The sequence below is a fragment of the Archocentrus centrarchus genome, chromosome 21, assembly GCF_007364275.1.
Source record: "Archocentrus centrarchus isolate MPI-CPG fArcCen1 chromosome 21, fArcCen1, whole genome shotgun sequence".
In the NCBI taxonomy this organism is placed as follows: Eukaryota; Metazoa; Chordata; class Actinopteri; order Cichliformes; family Cichlidae; genus Archocentrus; species Archocentrus centrarchus.
In genome coordinates, this window is record NC_044366.1 from 10,863,044 (window position 1) to 10,882,418 (window position 19,375).

At 37.6% G+C, this 19,375-nt stretch overlaps 2 protein-coding genes across 3 annotated transcripts in view; both read right to left on the reverse strand.

Annotated features, from left to right (window-relative positions):
• Window positions 1-1,085: 1,085 nt before the first annotated feature.
• Window positions 1,086-10,015, reverse strand: LOC115801001 (histamine N-methyltransferase). Of its 2 annotated transcripts, none has more exons than XM_030758681.1 (7): window positions 9,961-10,015; window positions 7,313-7,458; window positions 5,601-5,653; window positions 4,645-4,752; window positions 2,855-2,985; window positions 2,569-2,644; window positions 1,086-1,586 (listed from the first exon to the last, which is right to left on the reverse strand). In XM_030758681.1, exons 2-7 carry the CDS (start codon window positions 7,456-7,458, stop codon window positions 1,225-1,227), a joined length of 876 nt encoding a protein of 291 aa, XP_030614541.1. In that variant the 5' UTR covers window positions 9,961-10,015; the 3' UTR covers window positions 1,086-1,224. The 2 variants fall into 2 exon arrangements, with proteins under 2 accessions (XP_030614541.1, XP_030614540.1); XM_030758680.1 differs by having other exon boundaries at window positions 2,569-2,662.
• Window positions 10,016-15,811: 5,796 nt separating this feature from the next.
• thsd7ba (thrombospondin, type I, domain containing 7Ba) overlaps window positions 15,812-19,375 on the reverse strand; it is a 115,587-nt gene continuing 112,023 nt past the window's right edge. The window contains exons 25-27 of the mRNA XM_030758123.1: window positions 19,037-19,232; window positions 18,609-18,696; window positions 15,812-18,307 (exon numbers count right to left, since the gene is read on the reverse strand). Coding sequence (XP_030613983.1) covers window positions 18,226-18,307; window positions 18,609-18,696; window positions 19,037-19,232 — 366 coding nt within the window. The 3' untranslated portion in view covers window positions 15,812-18,225. The remainder of the gene's footprint in view (window positions 18,308-18,608; window positions 18,697-19,036; window positions 19,233-19,375) is intronic.

The window sequence follows — 19,375 nt, forward strand, 5'->3', positions numbered from 1 at the left end:
CCTCATGTAATAATCAAGCCCTATCTGCACCAATTGGCAGGATTAATAACCCTTTCATTTAATTTTTTTATGGAACGGAAAATTTCCTTTTTTTAATCAAATTTTTCTGGCGCCACAACTTCTGGAATATTTTTGTGCTTTGACAAGATTTTTTTTTTTTTTAAATATACTTTTTAAAAGAGGGCTTGCCCAGATTAGTATGCACTGCTTTAGATCTTCTCAAAGACTGGTTTTCTACATGGTGTAATAATTTCATACAATAAACCATATCCTAATTACACAATTGTCATTGTTTTCCTTGGTGGTAGCTGAACATTAAAAACATAGAAAGGTTTTATCTAATATGAGCCTGTGGGAGGAACATACAAAGAAGGAACAAAAACACCAGTGCGAAAGAAGAAAAACACCAAATGTATTGATTTTGTTTTCTATTTTGTCTGTACCTTTCAATGGTACTGTTTATATTCATCTTAACAAATTTTTTTGTGCTTAAATAGTACATAAAGAAAGTGGTTAGAGAGCAGATACTTTACTTTGGAACTGTACATTTGAAATGCTCACTGTAATTTACATTTCAGTAGATAAAGTTGTCCTCAAGATGGTGCCAAAAGTTCAGCTTTATCAGTGTTTGCCTTCAGCCCCAGCAAAGAACAGCTGCTGCCACTGTGCATGTGAAAATCCAATCAATACATTGTCTTTATAGATACCACTTTATAGATACCAGCGGCATAAATTGTTGAGCTGAAAAGGCAATTTGGCCTCTAAATAGATTTAAGTTCAATAAGGTCATAATGATTTATGTGAAAAATCCCCAAGTCAGTCACAATGCTGTTTATGATGACCCTACTGAGCTAGTAAAATATTAGGTTTTGTAGTTATTAGTAGAGCACTACAGCCTGCAAACTGTAGCACATTAAAAATTATATGACCGTGAAATCTAAAGCTAATGTCTGAAGCAGTTTAGGACTTTTTTGTGGGGCTATTTGAGAAGATCATAACAAATAACAGTTATAAGCAATTACTTTTAAACAAGGCTAGATTTTATAGAACTATTAAGAAATACTCTAAAAACAGCAGTCCACACATTAATTATTTTATTAGTAAGTAAAACAGTTGAATGGACGCAGGTGTGTACAGAAGTCTAGCTTATATACATCAAGTGCAAAATTAATTAAACAATGTTATCCATCTACTGCTTGCATTTACTGTACTGATAGCATATTTTTAGGAGAGCTGGTCTAGTATTATAGCTTCAAGGTTGTTGTTAAAGATAACTTTACCATTGGACTCCACACTACAGTCTGGGTGCCGAAGCATCTCCAGGACTCCAGCTCTGAGCTCAGGTGAAGCTGTATTACTGAAATCCAACACCTCAGTGAGAAAATCAAGAAGCAGCTCTCCTTTCTCATCCCCTTCAGTGAAACACTCGGTGATATCCATCTGAGATGGCAGCTCGTAGCTCTGGTAGCTCATTCCCTTGGAGTCCAGGAAGCTTTTGATGTCTCCAGTGGTCACACACTGACTTATTTCTGGATTACAGAGCTCTGTTTTGTAGGTCCGCCACAGCTTTCCCCAACCACTCTCGCCTGGAATAGATGCCACGTAAATGAGACTATACTACAAGCAATGAGAATTTGACAAGCAGGTGTTTAGCATGGCCACCATATTAATTTATCATGTTAGCATGTCTAGAATTGGCTAGAAGCTGGATCATACTTTATTGAATAAGCATAAATGAAAAATGACTTGCTGGTGGTACAATGCGGAGAGAACTCATCCTCATATGCATCAGAGCAATTCGTTCACCATGGAGATGCTTACATGGATCACGGCGCTGTATCATAGCTCAGGCATTTAATAAATTCAGAGGAAAGACTCAGAGGGAAGAAGGAAATAACAGAAAGCTTTATCTCCTTCTTGAGGATTACATTCAGAGCCTTGTTTACATTTCCTGTTAAAGGTTTTGTCTTGATTGCAGTAAAAGTACTTTTCTGCATCTTCACTTTTATAGATTCAAATTTGAGGAGTTAAAGCTCAACATACACTAAACATGTTGAGGGATTTTGGGATGATCTGTGTGCGCCAGCAAACTGCCTCCCTTGTTGTCTGTTATATTTATGGACTCGTTACTGCTGACATGGGGGAAAAAGGTCAGACTAATATCAAGGTATATTTTTTTTTTAATGAAGGAGTGGCTGTGAAGAATCTCATTTGGGGTGAGATTGGTTTTGGGCAGCATGGCAGCGTGAGATAGTGTCTGAGAGCAGGTGTCTTAGAAAATTGAGTTTTGCCCACTTATTCGTCAAAGCGATAAATTTAAAAGTTTTTACTGAATTAAATGAAAATAAATAAGTTAAAGCGGCAGTATAACTGCTGCTCCATATCCTGAAGTGATATATGTATACTATATGCTAACTGAAAGCTGGAAAGGCTTTTCCCATGTTTGGTTATTTCAGTGAGATGCTGTTTTAAACTTTCATCTCAAAGTGTACTGTAAGTGTAAGCAATATGTTCACTGACTATATGCAATGTAATGAGATCAGCCACATCAGAGAAACAGCCACTTACCAGACACTAGAATTATGAGAAGTTTCCCATTTTTACCCAGAAGACTCTGGAAGAATCTGACAGTTGCTTCGGGATCCTTCACATAGTATAGCATCTGTCAATTTCACCACAGATAATGAGCTACTAACTGCATTTATAGAATGCTTAATTATAATGCTATGCCAAACAGATGTTCTAATTGGATTTATTGCTGCCAGTTGCCAGAAAATATAACCTGGCGGTCTAAAAAAAACCAAAAACAAAACAAAAAAAAAAAAACACACAATCTGTGGTCATCAAGACCAACCTGTATCATGTGAATGAAGTCCACCTTCTTGGTTATCTTTTCTGCTTTCCAGTGCTCCTCAAACTCAGAGGCGGTCATCGTGTTCCAGTGGAACTTGACGTAATCTAAATCTGGTTTCTGCGACACTAAAACTGCAGACAGATGATTACAAGTTAACACTGAAATTAAGAAATTTTACAGTTTACACTGACAGATTTTTTTTTAGGCCATATTGGAGATGACACTTGTCACGATGATAAGAGTATTTGAGTAATTTGCACCCCCTCTAAAAACAACTCAGTTGTTTTGTATCACACTTCATTAATAACAATAGAAACCACTTAGCACAAACACACAGAGGCTTTCGAGAATGATCATGAACACATTAAAATTAAAATGTCACACCGTGACACTTAGCTGTGCACGCACCCATCACTGATTCCCAGCATAACAGTGATTCAACTTATAGTAAGTTCATAGAATCATTTACATGAGTTAATTGCATCTGCAGTCGTAGGCTGGTAGGCCTTTTGTGGGAGGAGTGCTGCTTTTCCAGCAAAACACAGCAGGTTCATTTAGTCTATCGATATGCCTCTGTGAAAAATGCAAATTTTATGCATTTTATTTTGTCTATGTAAATGCTACAGTGTCCTTAGACTGAACTTTTCTACTTTTCAAAGAGTCTTTTTCTTACGTTTCATATTTCTATTTCTTACATGTTGAGCAAACTGCAACAAAGACAGCACCGAGCTTACTAGTAGGGAATAACACAAAGAGAGTCACCTGAAGGGTAAAGGCCATGAAGTACACCCCCCAAGAGAACTGCCCTAATTGTTTCACAACAAATCACCATCCACACATTTATCAACACACACATGTATACTCATGCAACTTCTAATTTAATGAAGAAATCTGCAAATCCTCCGCAAAGCAGATCATGTGCCAAGATTAAGAAATATTGATTTGCATTTATTATTGCTTCATTTATAATTAGTTTGTTTCAGCTATCTCGGGGAAACTTAATTACTTGTGTTTTTCTGTGAACTGCTGATTTAAAGATACCACATAAGATTTTCAACATGCATTGCAATATTTTTTTAAATGGGCAAAAGTGTCTCTCATTTAATACTAAGAACAATAACAGTAAAGAAACCGTAAAAGTCAACAATAAGGAACCAATGAATTATTGCCTTAAATATGGTTTTTAACCAGATACCTTATGTATAGGAATTTTGTGCGAGGAACTGGTTGTAGCTGTAACGTATGCAAGGATCCTGGTCAGAAAACAGCAGACTAGAAACTAACTGCCAACAGTTCAGTGTTGTACTCATATATATATATATATTTATGTATATAGTGCTTATGTATATGTGTATAGTTTTTTGCTATTTTATTTTATTCTATTGAATTTTAGTTTTAGTTTTTAGTTTAGTTATTTGTTCTTACTCATCCTTTTCATTTTTTTTTTTTTTTTCCTCTGTATTGAGCTGCTGTAATGCACAAATTTCCCCGTCGTGGGATCATTAAAGTTTTATCTTATCTTATCTTATCTTAAAGATGCTTCAGATGGGTTGATCCTTGCAGACATTAAGGCTAAATTCTTCAGTAGGACTGTTAGTTAATTGACCATTCCCCTACAAATATATAAATAAATTAATTACTAATGCATTAGATGCAAAAGCCAAGGGCTACTTTAATGTCTTTCCACCATTAAAATTAAAAAAAAATCCCTTTTGCTGTTAAATGCAGAACCCTATTTTCGAGCGCATATGAATACAGAGATTTATTCTGTGTTATATGAGAGACTGTACCTTTGTAGTTATTTATCTGCTGGCAGCTAGGCTCCACCACCTCGTTATCCACTGTCACCTCTGGGTGCTTCTTATGGAGCTCAGAGAGCATCTCTAGGTCAATCTCACCTGAAGGCACAAGCACAGTTTTTATTTGGAAGACAAAGTTGCAGACACAAATTTGACCCACTTTCCCACAGTTCGCAAACTGTTAAAAATACTTGAAAATGAAATTTTCCACTTTTAGCCAAACATATCAACATCAGTTCAAATGGTGCAGGAAACAGCTAACAGCAGGTTTCAGTTTTGCAGAAAATGACTAATTTTATGTTTCGGTAATTACAGAAGCGAAAAAATTTAACTCAACACAACCATGGGAGATAGTTATCACAGTGATACCCCCTTTCACTATCATGTAACCAGGGATCTCGCTCTAATTCTAAGTGGAGGTGACAGGTTGCCATGTACAAAGGAGCTCATCTAGACATGTGTTAAATCTTTTAGATTGAATAATATCTTTCAGGGGAGTTTGCAGTCATTCTAATGCATTTTGCAGTCCAAAAGAGAATCCATAATGCTCCAATATGATTCTGACATGACAGCTCTGTAAATTAAAAAGATTGGTGGAGACATAACCAAAGGGTAACAGCACTCTGGGGGCATGTGCTGGGTTTGCTCAGGAAAAATATTAACCTTGCCATATTACATGCACTGAAAACAATGTGCAGTAAAGCTATAGAAAAGGAAGGTCACGTGATCTGGCCAAGGTTGTAGATTAACCTCAAACTAGGCAGATGTCTGCAAACCCTTGACAGTGATAATTAGGGCAAAGTTTTTTCTGTTGCAGACATAAATGAAAGAGATGCAATAACAGCAGTAACAGAAGGCTTACTCAATGTCTTCTCACTTTCGATGTTGCACAGTTCGCTCAGTTATCTACTGTCACATTAAGACCAGTGGAAACAGTGCGCTCTTACCAGCTCCACTTCCAACTCCAATGATATTCAGATGTGACTTTCCATCTCCAATGCTGAGGGGAGAGCAGATAAAACACTTCAGAAAGGCTCACATCCTGCAACCTGCGACATGTGGGTCACATTTTTGGGCTTGTAACTGTCAGTTCTACCTGACACTTGGGCATGTGAGATGTACTGAAGTAGCGACTGAAAAATCTACAGATACCAAGGCTTTGATTGTTGCTGTGACATGTTCTGTCACTCACGGTCTGATTTTCAATAACACTTCCTTCTACACCTTTTAATTTGCTCATGAGTCATATCTTTCCAGATTTCTCTCTGATTGGCTTCTTAGACCTTCACAGAGGAGGAGAGGGTTTGTTTCGGTTTTCTGCAGCATGTCAATTGCCTCCTGCAGCTTATTTCAACAGAAAATAATACAGGAAGAGATGGGATTTCCGTAGCACTCAGCCATTGTCATTGTATTTCATAATCATGCACATATTATTTGGCTGGTTAATCTAGTATGTACACTTGTGTAGGCAGTTATTTGATTTTGTGGGTGAAGCAGTCCTTACATATTCCATTTTGGGATGTAGTTCAGTCTTTAACACTCAGGAATGCTGACTGTTTTCAGCAGTATTAAGCACACGTTGACTGATCGACACAGCTTAGACACTTAATGGTCTGTGTGCTTCAAAGCTCCCTTTTCACACTGTATTTTATCACATTTCCTTACATATTCAAAAAGGGTCTAAAAATTTAAGTAGGTGAGGTTTATACATGATCAGCAACATTAAAACTAAAGATAGGGGAAGTAAATAATATTGATCATCTTATTACATTGTAATTATCTAGGGTTCAGGCATTTATGAGTGTCTTATTTAGACCTTTACCACCCATCTAAACATTGCCCAACTGCTCAGGAATGCCTTAAAGAACATGACAGAGAGCCTAAAGTGTCTGCTCAGCCTTCAAACTCCCCATATGTGTAATCCATAGAATGTAATTCGGAGAACCTCAGTTCTCCACCCAACCCACAAGACCACAAGGATTACCTGTAAAAATCTCTTTGTCAAAAACCACAGGAAAGTTACTGAAGTCCATGCACTGACAGGTCAGAGCCATTTATTGAGATGATGGATTTAATGCTGTGGCTGATCCTGAATATTTTAAAGGTTTCAAAATGGTTTTCCAATGCTTTGTAGAATAAAAACTGCAAACAACAAAATATATACTTTATAATGCCTGACTGTATATTCTTCATTTAAATCACCTCTTATAAGTTTAGGACAACTGGTTGCCAACTAATGGCCACTTACAAATACTTTTAACCCTGGATAACGTTGATACCAACTGTCTACACATTTTACAAAGTTCTATTTTAAAATATTAGAAGGTGGTGTCCCCTATGATTAATCAGCTGTTCTCAAGTGTTAATAATCAATACTGTAAGCAGTTCTTTGTTTTCCCTGCCAGCTGCTTAAAGGTCAAGACCATCTCCTGATTTATGGTACCCTAGTTTATCAGCAACAATGTCAAGTCATATGTTCACTACAGTTAAACCTTACTGAGTTTTTGAGGCTAGAACCAATGTTTCAGTTTTTGGTAGTGAATTATTGTTGTAACTTTAAATGCTGTTCTGATTCTTACATTCAGCTGTGGTATAATGCATTCCATGTTGAGTAGTATGGTTATGTGGATTCCACTCAAAGCTGTGTGTGGTGGATTACCTGGCCAGTATGTCTGGCAGTTTATTGTGGATGAAGTCCCGCATACACTGGTGTTCAGAGGAGCGCTCCAAAAAAATCTGGAAGGATTTCTGGTATCGGCTATCATCATTAACCAGACTCCTCAGTGAAGATGCCATGGCACACATCTGCCACAAAAATTATTTTATTTGAGCTTTAACACGTTTGCTGTCACATATGAACACTATCCAGCCATGACATGCTACGCAAACACTGTGGGTTACACGTGTCACATCTAAACATTTTTGCTTTTAGTGATTGAAAGATTAGTTTCCATATCTTACACTGATGGCCAATTAATGCCACAACCATTTCAACTTTATCAAAATGAAATTTAAGATTTCTTTCTTCCATTTCTACTTCACTGCTATTGTTCTTACCTATAGGAATACTAAAGCTGAGCATGCCTCCAACATTGGCAGGTCTGAGCAGTCATTACAGAGCAGCCTGTGTTTTTAGAGAAATGGCTCAAAAAGTGAGAGCACAGATTCTACAGCAGTGAGCCACTGCTCTCAGATGGTATGCCACTTGTAGTTTACCAAAACATCCCACTTTCCAGCTGCAGGAGCTGCTTGGCATTGGCTGGCCACCACTGGATTGTGATCAGATACCTCTGCAAATCTGAAAGTAATCCAGGAACCAAGAAAAAAAAAACAAAACAATGGTCTAACTTGGTAACATGCTGCCTGTTATAAATGTGTACCTTTATTGAAAATGACCTAGAAATAAATGGCTTTTAATCAACCTTGAAACAATACAAATATTTAAACAGCAAACAATAGTTGAAATCATTTTTAATCAACAGTCTGCAGTCAACTTAGAGTTAACTGCTGTTGATTCTTGTGCCCTTTTTCACCCATTATCAATATTGAAATAGCACTGACATCACTACTAAAGGTCAACAGGACTTCACTTTCAACTGATATTAAACACAGCAAATTATTAATAATACTGCAAACTACTGTCCTTGTTTATCTACAGCTGGGATAAATGCTGTAATTGTGTTAAATAAAATAAATGTAACCTTAAAATTTAACTTTAGGCTCTTGTAAATAAAAACACACAATGTCACATCAGTTAAAAACAGTTTATTAAATTTATTATCAATGTTAGTTTCAAATAATCTTTTGTAAATTTACTCCTATATTTTCATCCAGACTGAGCGAATGTCCTCCCTCGGCCCGGTCTGGATCGTAGCTGCGAGCTGCCTGGGTAAAGTAGAACTGTCAGACTGCCACGCAGACTATTTGATGAGTCAGACTGTCTGCAAAAGAAAACACAAAAGCTAAACATTTATAAAAGAAGTGAATAAAGCATATGAAAAATACTTTAGAGTTGGACTTCTCTATTTACTCTTTCTTTCTCCTAACTCATCCTAGCTACTGTCATCCAGGTTATCAGCTATATTAACAAGCTACATATAACCTCACAATTAATGACATTTTAGAAGTGTCTAATAATGACCAAATTTCTGTATCACTGCGTAGTGTTTGTCAGTGTACACAAAATATAACTGATTCATAAATCTATTTTCCACAATACAAATACTAGATAATAACCGAATGCTTACCTGATGCATTCACAGTTGAGATCTCTGGGGTGCAGTTATGTTGTCTACCACAGGGTCAGCTCCACGTTAATCAATGACTTTTCCATATATTTTCTGAGTCAGCTATAAATGACTTTCCAACACGGGGAGAATGGGAAATGTGGCAGACGTGATACTATCTTTAATTTCCCCACCAACTATAAATCCATGACTTTTCAACCTCATAGTCATCCCCTGATCGACTACAAATAAATGTTCAATCAATTATAACCAGGACAGCTACGAATCAGTGTTACTCCTGTGTCATCACACTGTAAGGTTTCATTGATATTTTAACGCTAATCCAATATTAATTTAACATTTAGATTTCACTCTCAACCATAACCATGATTCAGATGAAAAGTCAACATTTTTTCAGTCTTCTTGCTGTTCTCAGTGTTCAAATACCGTACAACGGTTTCCTAAATCCAGATAAATGTGGGCTGGGATTACCTCTCTGTTAGCTGAGGGTGGTTCAAACATTGTGGAGCTGCTTGTAAAGGCAGCTCCACAATGAGAAGTTTCAAAAGCGTATAACTAAGCCCCATAAAGAACCAGGAAGTCTCCCCATTCCGGTATCAGGCTAGATTAATCACACTTAAAGTAAATGTTCAGTTGAAACAAAACATTCACACTTGGTCATTGGTATAAAATGAAACCACGTAAAATGGGCGATAGTCGGACAGTCTGATCGCCAGCCAGGAGTGGCCCAACACGATGTCAAGCGGGGAAGTGGGTACTTGTGTTGATAAAATACTAAGTGCATACCATACGAGAGCGCTGTATAATTGGCATATGCCAGCACAGCAGGAGTGGGCACACCATCGGCTGCGTTTGGATCCCGGCATCTTTGCCAATAGCAGCGGAAACACAACAGCTCACAGAAAGAATAAGACTCTGCTGCGTCCCTCGACACGTACGCAGGTGGTCAAAATAATTGAAAGCCAGCTGTTACTCGCTCAACATATGTCACCGAGCCAGTTTTACCATATTTGTTTAGCAGCAGAGAGATTTTAGCTCAAATACGGTCGCTTTCACTTACATGTGCAGAACTGAATCCGGATGTCTGCAGGCTGGAATGAACCCTCCCACCAGAGTCTCCGCTTGGCTTTATGCAGGGCAAAGAGCGAGGGACGGCAGTGCATGTTATAAAAATATTATGTCATTATCTTGTGTTTTATTAAAATACAGTTTAATATCTCTGAAATGCTACTAAAATAATCTATCATTTTCAAACCCCCAGGAGAGATTCTGAGATTCCTTCTAGTTACATGACAGTACTCCAATCCTGCACAAGAAAAATCTGACAATTTATTTCAGCTTCTAACAGTTTCTTCTTTTGGAAAACCAGTGCAGAGAAAGAATTTTACATTTTTAGACATATTTCATAAGTTTTGTCTGAGTTGTAAAATGTAAAATATTATGTATTTTCTCTAAACGACTCCTTATACAAGAAGAGGTTCAGTTTAGAATGAGGCTATATCATTTAATGTGAAGGAAAGGGAACTGAGTAAATGTCAGGTCTTGTTTGTGACTTCAAGATTGCCAGAATAAGGACTAGAACTCAAATTAGACTGTTATGCCACAGATCCCTTTTAATATGCTTTTAACCTATAGAAGAAAATCCTGGGGCTGAGTGCTGTTGGCCTGCAGTGGTTTACAGCCTAATATGGTCTAACGGTCAGACATTATACTAGAACCGCTTTCACTGCAAGGATGCTAATTTGGTATTTTTGGTTTCAGCTATTTTTTTTTTGACATTAAATTCTTATTATTCACACATTTATTTGAGGCATATATTGAATAATCACTTATATGTCATATCAAAAGAAATATAATTATAGTGGTAATATATGCATAATCTTATCCTGAAGTGCAATGCTTTGAAGCATCAAAGAGACTGATGCATTACACGGGTTCATGATGAAAAAGAAGCATCTGGAATTGTACTATTTAGCCACTTAATATCATTCGCATAACTGATTGAGCTAAAGTCAGCTGAACAAGATAATTCTTTGGTCAGTGTTTGTTAATTCATTTTTTTTGTGTGCTGCAGCCTGGCATTGCAGCCAGTGATGGCATGGAGATACTTACTTAGTAATATAAAAATGAGATATTGGAGCTTTGTTTTTGTTTTGGAAAAAACAAAATTGAAGTATACTAATTTTGTGTTATTCAAAGGTTGTATGAAAACCCCATTTTAGTGGAGGTTATACAGGTTAGTTTGCACTATTATGATGACGTTTACAGCAATGCACTATGTTGAACTGGTTACATAAGATGAGATAAGATATTTTTATTGTCATTGCACAATACAGTGACATTTTGTTAGAGCTTCCAGGTGCCAAAATAACAAACACTAAGAGATAGAAAATAAGAAATATAAATAAAACAAGTAAGGATGTGATATTTACAGTGAGCAAAGGGTACGAACAGCAAATTAATAGTGTATTTGCAACTGTATGCAATGTACAAAAGTGGTGCCGTGGTTTAGTTTGATATGGTCAGAGTTCAGCAGTGTAACAGCTCTGTGGTAGAAACTGTTTTTTAGTCTTGTGGTTTGGGCGTACAGTGTCCTGTAGTGCCTCCCAGAGGGCGGGGTGTGTGTGTGTGTGTGTGTGTGTGTGTGTGTGTAGAGTCAGCGTCCGGGACGTGTGCTGTCCCTGACTATGGCTGTGACCTGCCTGGTGCGGCTGGTCCTGTAAATGTCCTCTAGTCTGGGGAGCTGGGTGCAGATGATCCTCTTATCAGTCTTGATGATGCGCTGGAGAGTTTTCCTGTTGTCTGCACTGTAGTGAGAGAACCATAATGATATGCGGTATGTGAGGATGGACTCGATAGCTGACCTTTAGAAGCTCACCAGCAGTTGTTGTGGGAATCATGCTCTCTTCAAGCACCTCAGGAAGTGAAGCCTCTGGAGACCATTCTTGACCGATGCTGTGGTGTTGACGGTCCAGGATGTTGACCCCAAGGCACTTGATGCTCTAAACAACCTTCACTCTCTCGCACCTGATGGTGATGGGGCGATGGGCGAGGGGCCTCAGTCTCCTGAAGTCCAGGATCAGCTCCTTCATCTTTGCTGCATTGAGGATCAGGATGTTCTATTGGCTCCAGTTCTCCAGGTTCTCGGCCTCTGTTCTGTAGGCAGCTTCATCACTAGATGTGATCCTGCCTACCACAATGGCGTTGTCTGCAAACTTTATGATGGTGTTCGTCTCATGGGTGGTTTTGCAGTCCTGTGTGTAGAGGGAGAAAAGAAAGGGGCTCAACACAGCCCTGTTATGCACCTGTGATCAGGAGACCCATCCCTCCCCTGCGCATAGTCTGTGGTCTGCAGGTGAGGATGTCCTGGACCCAGTTGTTCAGGTGTGTATTGAGGCCCAGGAGAACCAGTGTGGTGGTGAGTTTGTGGGGGGAGATGGATCTAGGGTACTGTTAATATGTTACATCAAGGGTAGCAGACATCAGTTTATATTTAAGGTGATGATGCTGATTAGATTCACTCACTAAACTTTACCTTGTCTAGAGGTTGGAAATCAGCCACATAGCTCACGTAACATCTGCTTATATCTTATTGAATTCAGCTGAGTAAATCCACAAAGAGCAGTGGATATCAGAGCAGCAGCACACGTCAGCTGATCACAGTCTGTACACAAAGAAAAATCTACTGGAGCTCACAAACTAATTAATATGTGACTTATTTCCTTTTCCTTACCTACCAAATCCCACTTTAATCCCTGGTGATGAGCAGTCATGCTGTAGCTGGGAGAGATTGTACTTTGGAATGAAACTGGTAAACAATCATTCTGGGGGCCCAATGTCCAGTCTTCAGCTGATTTATAGTGATTCAGACACTGATAAAGGCAGGCTGATTTAGGAATATGCTCAAGTACAGGGTGATATGACTGTAGTATGCTGTAGAGATATAAATGCACCTATCACTTTCTGACAACTGTAACTCTGCCACAGGACAAAAAAAAAAAAAGACTATCATCGCTTTTAATGGAAAGAAGGTCTTTAAACTGGAAGACAAATGAGTTTAACAAAGCTAAGATCAGCAACCTGTCAAGAGAGACAGATGCACTGTCTTGATTTTCTAATAAAGGAGCCCTTCTTTATTGTGTCAGTTGTGTCACTATACAAGATATACTGTATATTGTGTCTGTATATGCAGTGTTGCATAAGTGCACTCACTAACACAATGCATATCCTTGGTTCTTTTATTTTTGTTATATTAGTTGCAATCAAGTATAGTCAAAGTATAAAAGGCTTATTTATGATTTCAGATTTTATAATTGGCACATTTTCAATACATTTATAATAACTGTTCAGGCTATTGTGCTTGAGATTTGAAGTTTATTATTAGTTTGTTGCTCTCATTTTTCCTGTCTGTGCTGCTGCTTTGTGTCTTTCTGAATATCTCTATAACACAAACAATCCAGTGCAGTTAGGAGGAGATGAAGAATAGAAATGTAATTGTTTAATTTTAGGAACGGTGTTTTACAACCTTGGCTTCTTAGCAAGTGTAAGGTAAATACAGGCACAAATAGCCTAATTACTTTGTTGGTGTGTGTCTCAGTTTGCATTTGCCCCAAGAACTCTTGGCATTTCACAGGATTTACTTGATATCTTTTGCCTCTAAACAGTGACTGAGGTAAATTTAAATCAGTGCTTCATCATTTTTCCAGTGCAGCATAAAAGAAAGTCTTATTGCAATCATCCTGCTTTTTGACCATTTTGGAACATTAAAGTTTCAGCTTGAACAAAATACTCTTGCTAACTAAAATGAAAAGTGCTGACCTTATTACAACAATTTGTCCTCACTTCATCAACCCCATGTGGAAACTAGGATTTTTATTAATTACAAAGGCTTGCACCATTTTATCCTTCTGACCTCGCTGTTCTCCATGTTCCAACTTTGCGCTCTAAGATCTCAGTTTGCTGGATCATATAATCATCAAAAATGGAAGTCAGAAAGTTAGTGGGTGGACTGGAATAAAGTCTTTCTTGTCTCCTTCTTGATTAATTAGACACTGAGCCTAACTGTGAAATTGAGTACCAGATATTCATTAATGTGTCTTTCTATTCTTAGAACACCTACCAAAATACACACACAAGCACATGCTCAGTCTAGTGTGCATTTGGTGTACAACAACTAGACAGTGTTACCTATCTAGTGTGATCGTTTATGTGATAAAAGCTACTTTGAGCTGCTTCCTTGCCACAAGCAAGGGCTCACCACAGCAGGTAGCTCAGCATATTTGATTTTGCAGGGTTTTATGCCAGATGCACTTCTTGATACAACCCCAAAGGGGATTTATGTCTCTGGCTGGAATCAACCCAGCAACCTTTCGCTTATCAAGCAAATGGGTTAACCACTACACTACTGGAAGCATGTGATGCCAGGTCATATTTAAAAAGAGCTGCAGCCACTCAGTTCTCAGTTCTGTGGTCTTCTAAGGTACAGTGGTCCTTTGGGCTAAATATCAGTGTCGGCATAACATGTTCACAATTACAATACATATCTACCATGACATATTTGCTATCATCACCATCTCACTTTAATGTGTTAACATGCAAATGGCTGAAAACTGGCTGAAAACACACTCAAGAAAATTCTATACAGAGTCATGTGTTTCAATTTTATTTTTAATATATTTGTTCAACTAGAGAGCAAGTAGCTGAATCAGGCAGTAGTAGTTTTAAATATCTTCCATCCCCAACCCCTAAACTTCAACCTGCAACTTACAAGCTGAATAAATTAATAGAGTCATAGGTAGCTGCCCTTGTGTTCAGTCTTCAAGAAACGTCATAATTTATCAGCTTCAACAGGAGTAGTGATTAATCCTGACTGCAGGGGAGTCTCATGCAATTAAACCCTGATATATAAACCTTGATGTGATTATCCTAAAGGCATGGAGAATACTGGTGATCAAGAGACCTGCAATGAAGCGGGGACATGCAGCTGATTTTGAATGTCTGAGTTTGAATGCAGCTGGCTGTTTCTGAGAGAGGATCTTACACTTCTGTCTTATTTGTTTCATTGCTTTCCCTTTATCTCCCAGAAACTGCTGGCCAACAATGTCTAATACATTCATAAAGTAAGATTTTTTTTTTTTCTGGAAAATACATTAACAGATTCATTTTAGGAAGGCAGAAGGAGGAAATCTCTAAGAATTGCTTCACTTTTCTGGGCTGTAGATTAGAACATAATAAATTAGTAACAAAAGATAATAAGCATTCATTATTTTAAAACATTAAGCACTGATCATACTAAACATTCATTATGCCCTGCCTAACTACAGGATACAGCATTTTATTAGAATCAGCCAGCTTTCGTATGATAGACAAATAAAATTAATTAAAATAGCCATTTTTCATTCTACTCACAAGCCTCCACTAAAATCTGCAAATATGTCTTGAAAGCTACTAAAATGAGATGAATAGAACATGACAAGATCAGCCCACATCTTTGCCACAGATCAGATGGCCGTGACACAAGCATTTGAATTCAACCCTCTCTTAAACAAAAGTGACAGTCTTAAATAAATGAATTAGATGAGACAAAAGATTTAAACACTGTTTCCCTGCAACCTGCTTGCATCCTGCGGGACTATCGGACTGGGAATCTGACTGGAGGGCAAGATGAATCTTATCAGCAGCTTATCTATTCTGGGCTTTGCCTCTGAGCCTGTATCAGTAATTAGAATTTATCAAGACTTGAAAGTCAAGGAGCCAATGGAGATCACAGGAGAACAAGAGCATCCCTCTAAAAAATATTTTAAAAGCTGCACCAAAGAGGGAGGAAGACGGCGCTTTATTTCACATGGTTCCACAATTTATTTGCATTTTTGTCCAGCTCTCCATGTACACACAATAAAAACACAAGTAGCATGATGCTGTAAACAATGGGTGAACATACTTTTTGTTGTTTGGGACATAACCCACAGAGTTCTCTTATCAAGTCAGGCTGTTCTTTGTTTGATATGGTAATTAATTAGTAGGTCATGTTCTCTGAAAGTTTTAACAGAGGTTTTACTTTTATCATTTATCCTTATAATATGTGTCATTTACCATATGTCACTTTATTGGCCAAATATTTGAAACACTATGTAAATTAAACTATTCTAAAATGTTTGGCAACTTGTAAAACAGAATCTTTGCAAGGCCACTTGGAGCATGTTCTGCCAAAATGGATCTAGCATGCCTACATACAATCAGTTCTTGAAATACAGTCATGTAACAACCATATTTTGCACAACCATAAAGATTATAGAGTTCCTGATAAAATACATTCAGAAGGAGGTCAGATAACACGAGACCAAATCTTCAGTTAGTGTTGGCAGAATGAGAAACAACATAAACTCTGGTCAGAGTCAAAATTCCCCAATACTAGGAACTTAATTCTCCACTGGGCTGTATGAATATTGCACAAAAGGAAGGTAAAAATGTCTAGAAGCTACCAAGATGCTATAAGTGGAAATATATATATATATAAAAAAAAAAAATCACAGGGCTGGGGAAAAAAAAGACTTTACAGAGAAAATAAAACAAGAAGTTGCCTGATACGTGCTCACAAATATTTGGTATTTGCCACCTTTTATGTCTACAGCCCTGTATTTATGGTACAAACATGAAAAAAAAAAGAGGTAAAAACACAATATTTTCAAAAAACAGTTTTCTTTGCACTGTGCAGGCCTTGTATTTGGATATAAAATGAATAAATGATGGAAATATGACATCCTTTTTGGAGAAAATAAAGCGCATCTGCTCTGTTAAAGCACTGTGTGTGATCCAGTGGATAATTCGTCCTCTCTATGCTCCTGCATGTTTTGGTGATTAGTCCTTCCTTGCCTTGCATTTAGTGAAAAAGTATATAGTGCTTAACAAATTTATTAAATCACCACTGAGTATAAGTTTTATGCCACAGCTCGCCTAAATTAACAGTAATAAGTAAAACCATTTTTTATGTTTCTGTAATGGTTACTTCACCACTATGGGCAAGTTGTTTCATTAAAATATTTTTTAATGTTAAATATAATTATTCTTGGTATCAATGAATTTTCAAATTTACTATTTTACAAAAACGCTGAAAAAAACAGTAAAGCACATTATTATTATTTTTTATTAAGATGCAAAATTATAGTTATTTACTTGTATCCCTGAAAAGAAAAAGTTTTAGTGGATGAATATTACGCTCGATTAATTTACGACTACTCAGAGAAGTCCAGTGTTCCCACTCAAATTTGGATATAAAAATATGAATTCAGTTTATTACTTGCCCAATAAATACCAATATAATTTTTTTTTACATATTTTTAAAATATTTGTGTTTTCTTGTTTTCAGGTGGTCTAATAAATCTGTTAAGCTCTGTATATGAGGTATGATCTTTATCATACAGTACCTCACATACATGTATTCTGGTATTACAGAATTTAATTTGCATTCCGTGCGATGTCGCAGTCATCACCAAAATAGTCTGCCATTTTTGTTTCTTGTAAAAATTACACCACTCTGACCTACTTCCTCAATTTTTGTCCTCAGTGGCTGAGCATCCAGGGAGAATTAGGGAGGAGAAATTACTGCATCATTGTATTGTTAAACTCAAGGCAAGCCCGCATTTGGTTTTCACATATACACAACATATGGCATCATCAACAAAACACAATCTGACAGCAAAAACTTGCATTACAATTAAAACACTAGAAAAGTCATTTGAAAGGAAAACAGAATCAGCACTAACGTAGTGCATAGACCATCGTGTTTATTGTCAGAAATTCAAAAAAAGGCTGTTTAGTTTACTCAAAAAGGCTTGAGACATTTCCTTTCACAAAGATATTCCCACCTTTGCGGGTCTTTGAATATCACAAGCGACTGCTGACGAGTCAACCAGGGTGTCCCTCGAATTCTTGAAACAAACAAACAAAAAAAACCCTCCAAGATCAACAGCTGTGCATTCTTCTTGTTTCACAGGTTTTAAACAGTGCTTCAACTGTGCGTTCACGTTGCAAGCATTAAAAAGAAAAGTGAAAAAAAAAAGAAGAAACTAGAGGTCCATGTCTCGTTTTTTTTCACTTTGATCAGCTTTGGTTCCTCTTCTTCGAGGAATACAGTTGGCTATAGCAAGATTTCTTACCCTTCAGCAGCAAATCAAGTGTGATCATTGCTATTTGCCGATCTATTTGAGACATTGCAAAAACCGAGCAAACAGTCAACAGTAAGTGACGGATGTGCTTGCTAACAATCGGAACACAGTCAGGAGTCTGTCTGCGGCCGAGCATGTCCTTGTGAGGTATAGCAGCCTGGTTACATATCCATGTCACCATCATAGGCCAGAGTCAAGGGCTTCTGCGGTGGGGGAGATGTCTTAGTGGTTTTCGATGGCTTACTGGAAAAAAAAAAAGCACAGACAAGAAAGAAAAAAAGAAAAAGCTAAGAGTTCATGTGGCTTAGTAGCACAAAGCAGCCCAACTTGATTTCAGTCCTTACAAAGAATTCCATTATCTGATAACAGCAACACAGCAGACAAAGTATAGCGTAGACTATAACTCATACTTGGCAGGGTTCTGTTCAAGGAAAAGAAGTCCCTTTGCTACTTGATGCTCTCCGTTTTCATAGAAAATGTGCACGACCCACAATGAAGCTTTTGTTTTTGAGATTGTGAACATTGAGAAGAGTATGGTACTTACCAGACCAGGAACGATAATGCTATAATGAAGAGTATTAAGATGAATCCAACAGCAGTCACAGCGTAAACCCACAGCTTTACTCTTCCATCTGTGCAATCAGAAAGTGGTTTTTAATATTAAAAAAAGTTTTAAATATATGGAAGTCTACATGTATTTTCTGGATAGCTTTAGAACTTTTCCCTTGCACTTCAAAATAAATAAGTAGGATTCTTCTCTTTTCAAATAGATACAGTAGCAGAAGAGTAACTAGAATTTTAGGCAGGTTTATAGTCTATTGAACATTGTTGTTTCTTACAATATATAATGAGAAATCATGCAAAATAATTGACCTAAAGCACATTCCTCCTCCACCCCAGTGAGCAACAAAGTCAGGTTCAAAGGTCATAACAATACTGGCTGAGCTGTACACATGATTTCCATTTCAGTACCTGGACCAACAGGTCGTAAGGTCCATTCATTGTAGAGGTCTTTGGCCTTAGATGGCCCGGGTTTTAATCTTCCAGAGTTAGTTTTCACATCAGCTTTCTTATTGTTGTCCACCCCTGGGGTTCTGGTGCAGTAGTCCAAGAAACCGTGAGTGGTCATCACCTCAGTGTAACCCTTCTCACACCCACACACTCCACTCTGCATGAGGGAGAAAGAAGGCCAGAAGAACATCATTTACAGCAAGCTGAAGATGACTGCAGTTGTTGCTTTCCAGTTCCTGCAAAGCACTGCTGACAAATGGTCTGCCAGGCATTTGGACCCTTCTGTTTTACTCAACTTGT